Source organism: Silene latifolia, chromosome 9 (genome assembly GCF_048544455.1).
Source record: "Silene latifolia isolate original U9 population chromosome 9, ASM4854445v1, whole genome shotgun sequence".
NCBI classification, from domain to species: domain Eukaryota; kingdom Viridiplantae; phylum Streptophyta; class Magnoliopsida; order Caryophyllales; family Caryophyllaceae; genus Silene; species Silene latifolia.
In genome coordinates this window covers 53849200-53853337 of record NC_133534.1, presented here as the reverse complement: position 1 = coordinate 53853337, position 4138 = coordinate 53849200, and the positions used below count along the sequence as shown (strand labels likewise).

Below are 4138 nucleotides of genomic sequence, written 5' to 3'. Positions count from 1 at the left end.
GGATTATTTTGCTTGGTCAGATAATGATATGATAGGAATAGACCCGAGTGTGATAACTCACAAGCTAAGTGTGGATCCAAGCTATAAACCTGTGCAACAGAAAAGAAGAAAGTTTGCTTCTGAAAGAAACCAGGCCATAAACCAGGAAGTGGATAACCTGCTGGCTGCAGGAAAGATTCGCGAAGTGAAATATCCAGACTGGTTGTCTAATGTGGTGGTAGTTCCGAAGAAGAACGACAAGTGGAGGGTCTGCGTTGATTTTACAGATTTAAACAAAGCTTGCCCTAAAGATCCGTTCCCACTACCACACATAGACGCCATGGTGGATGCTACTGCAGGTCACGAGATGCTGACATTCATGGATGCCTGGAGTGGATATAACCAGATAAAGATGCACCCCAGCGATCAAGAAAAAACAGCATTCAAATCCGAGCGAGGTATCTATTGCTATAACGTCATGCCTTTTGGACTGAAAAATGCAGGATCCACCTATCAGAGGCTGGTAAACATTATGTTTATAGAGCAAATAGGCCAAACTATGGAGGTATACATAGACAACATGGCCGTCAAATCAAAGCAGGCTTCAGAACATCACCAGCATCTGGCAGAAACCTTCAACACCCTCAGAAAATACCAAATGAAGCTGAATCCGACAAAGTACCTTTGGAGTATCCAGTGGAAAATGTCTGGGGTACATGGTGACCCAGAGGGGGATAGAGGCCAGCACCAAACAAATCAAAGCAATTCTGCAACTGGAGTCACCACAGAAACCAAAAGACGTCCAGCGCTTGACCGGAAGAGTGGCAGCTGTTTTATGATATTCTCAGAAAGAGCCAAAGATTCTAGTGGATGAAGGAACATGAGAAAGCATTTCAGGAGATGAAACATTATCTCAGCACCCCGCCACTCCTGTCGAAACCAGAACCAAGAGAACCATTATTCATGTACCTGTCAGTCACAGAAGCAGCAGTAAGTGCAGTACTAGTACGAGAGCAGGAAGGATCGCAATATCCAGTATATTGCATCATTAAGTCTCTGCTTCCAGTGGAGATCAGGTACAAGTCACTAGAAAAACTTGTCCTTGCACTAGTTACAGCATCTTATAAATTGCGTCCTTATTTCGAGTCTCACACAATTTCTGTGATAACTAACTATTCTCTTAAAACTATCATGAGAAAACCAGAATTGTCAGGAAGGATGGCTAAGTGGTTCGTGCACCTGAGCGGTTATGACTTGAAAATTGAACCTCGTACAGCTATAAAGTCTCAGGCTCAGGCAGACTTTGTGTCTGACTTCTGCCCAGCTCTCCAGACCGAGGAAGAGAAGGACATTCTGAATTTGGAGGAAGATAAAGGGGAACAAGTGTGGGAGCTACATGTGGACGGAGCCTCCAACACAAGAGGAGCAGGAGTAGGATTGGTCCTCAAATCACTCCGGGGAGATCTCATAGTCCAGGCTGTACGATGTGAATTCAAGGCTACAAACAACGAAGTAGAATATGAGGCATTGATCCTGGGTCTGAAGCTGGCTCTGGATCTGAAAGTCAGACACCTCAAGGTTTGCAGTGATTCTAAACTTATAGTTAACCATATAAATGACTGCTATGAAGCCAGGGACTCCAGGATGATGGCATACCTAGATGTAACAAAGGAGCTGGCCCTCATATTTGCCACGTTCAACATCAAACAAATCCCCAGGGACCAGAACGCAGAAGCAGACGCGTTAGCCACCTTGGGGGAAACCTTCAAAGCAGGAGCCATCTCCACAATACCAATTGTCCACGTACTGGAGCCAGCGATACTAAAACCTGAACAGGAAGCAGAAGTGTTGTGCGGCAAAGACCAAAGATGAAGAAAATACTCCGGATGGAGGAAACCATACCATACCGGACCGATCAGAGTGATATCCGCCAAAGAGATAAAAAGTAGGTAAGGAGCTTTAGAATGAAAGCATCCAGATTCATACTAATTGATGGTGTCTTGTTAAGGAAATCTCTCGCTGGACCCTACCTCAGATGCCTGGATCGGGAAGAATCTCTGGCTGTTTTGCATGCTCTCCACAGTAGAGAATGTGGAAACCATGCAGGGGGCAAGAGCCTGTCCAACAAGGCACTGAGGCAGGGATACTTCTGGCCCACAATGCGCAAAGATGCCATGGAATTCGCAAAACGATGTGACGCTTGTCAGAGGCTTGCCTACGTCAGCCACCAGCCAGGAGAGCCTCTGCATCAGGTCATCTCACCGTAGCCCTTCATGAAGTGGGGAATGGACATCGTGGGACCATTACCCAGAGCACCAGGAAACAAAATCTATATGCTCGCCATGACGGACTACTTCTCCAAGTGGATAGAAGCAGAATCATCCTCCTAGGTTACAGAAACCCAGGTTATATCTTTCATTAAACGCAATATCATATGCAGGTTTGACATTCTATCTGAGATTATATGTGATAATGGATCTCAATTTGTTGGAAATAAGACAGAAGCTTTTTGTGCTAGATGGAATATCTCATTGCAGAAATCTACTCCTAGGAACCCCCAGTCCAACGGACAAGCCAAATCCAGCAATATCGTTGAAAACTAAAAAAGAAGCTGGAAGAAATAGGGGCAAATGGGCAGAAGAGCTGCCTCTGGTTCTCTGGGCTGACATAACCACGCCCAAGGTTGCAACGGGACAAACTCCCTTCGGCCTGGTGTTTGGAGCAGAAGCAATCATTCCATCTGAAGTCATGATACCAACCCACAGGTATGGATGCATAACAGAAGACCGGAATCAGGTGGAAATGGCAAGCAGTCTGGACACGATAGACAAGCTCAGAACCAACGCCCAGATTAGGATGGCTTCATACCGACAGACGGTGGCCAGGAGCTATAACAAGAATGTGAAGGTAAGAACCCTGCAAATAGGAGACCTGGTCCTGAGAAAAGTCTTTCAGAATACCAAGAACCGGCAAGCAGGAAAATTCGCCTACAACTGGGAGGGGCCATATCAAGTGGAAAGCATAGTTGGAAATGGAGCTTACCGACTCATGACTATGGAAGGACAAATGGATCCCAGATCCTGGAACATCACCCACTTGAGAAAGTATTTCACCTAAGCCACCAGCACGGTCAACAACTGGGTACTCAGTCTACCAGATACAACTTAGCCAGGTTCTAGATTTTGCTTTAAACATTCTCTGGCTCTAAATATTTTTCTGGTTCTAAAAAGTGTCTGCATCTGTTATGAGTTTAACATTTTCTGGTTCTGAAAATTTTCTGCATATATTCTAAGTTGAACATTTCTGGTTCTAAAAATTTTTTCGCATATATTTTGATTTTAACATTTTATGGTTCTAAAATGACCCTACATGTATTCTGACCCTGATATCCCCCAATTCTGAAAATTTTTCAAACTAGTAAACCACTTTAAATATTTCAAGTGAAGAAGTTCATTTTTATAAATGTCTTTCAAATAAATGGCCAAGTGAATAAAAATGCAAACTAATCTGGAAGGGTCTGTATTCCCTACAGAATGCGTGTGTCCATGGCTAAGCACGTACAACCGGGACAGTCAGTCTCCCGCGATGCATTAGCACCCACGCAAGCCTGGCTTCTTTGAATGAGTAGGTGTACTAGACCCCTTAGCCAGCAATCAGACAGAGATGGTCAAACAAACGACGTGCATGCACAAATCAAAGAACACCAGAAACGGTATGACACAAAGATATATCTAGCAGAAAATACTTAAGTTCAACCGAAAGCAAAATATGTCTGGCCCCCTGGACTAGACCAAAATGTACCAAATTGTTCAACTGAAACTAAAATGTTACGCCCCGCAGGGCCAAAAACTAACTAAGTAAGCTGATGGACAAGAGTTGGTCGTCACACATCCAATCAATCACATTTATAATACTCAACAAACAACTAGTTAGTGGTAAGTCGAGGTCGATCCATGGGACGGTGTGCTTTGGATTCTAAGTCTATCTATCTTAATTTATGCTAGTGTCACAATTTGTTTGGGTTTGTAATTGTGTCTAGACTAATGCAAACAATAAGGTAAAACAAGCAATAAAAGGAAAGATGTAAACAAATGACTAAAAGTGCTAGGATATCATGGGGTCATCGGGGATTCATGGTGTTGATCATACAAACATGTTT

The 4138-nt window shown here is 43.7% G+C and overlaps 2 protein-coding genes across 2 annotated transcripts; both read left to right on the top strand.

Annotated features, from left to right (window-relative positions):
• Window positions 1-849: 849 nt before the first annotated feature.
• Window positions 850-1851, top strand: LOC141601048 (uncharacterized). The gene has a single exon (XM_074421309.1). The coding sequence runs from the start codon at window positions 850-852 to the stop codon at window positions 1849-1851; it is 1002 nt and encodes a 333-aa protein (XP_074277410.1).
• A 600-nt stretch (window positions 1852-2451) lies between these two features.
• LOC141601047 (uncharacterized) lies at window positions 2452-3096 on the top strand. Its single transcript, XM_074421308.1, has one exon. It carries the CDS (start codon window positions 2452-2454, stop codon window positions 3094-3096), a length of 645 nt encoding a protein of 214 aa, XP_074277409.1.
• The last annotated feature ends 1042 nt before the right edge of the window (window positions 3097-4138 follow it).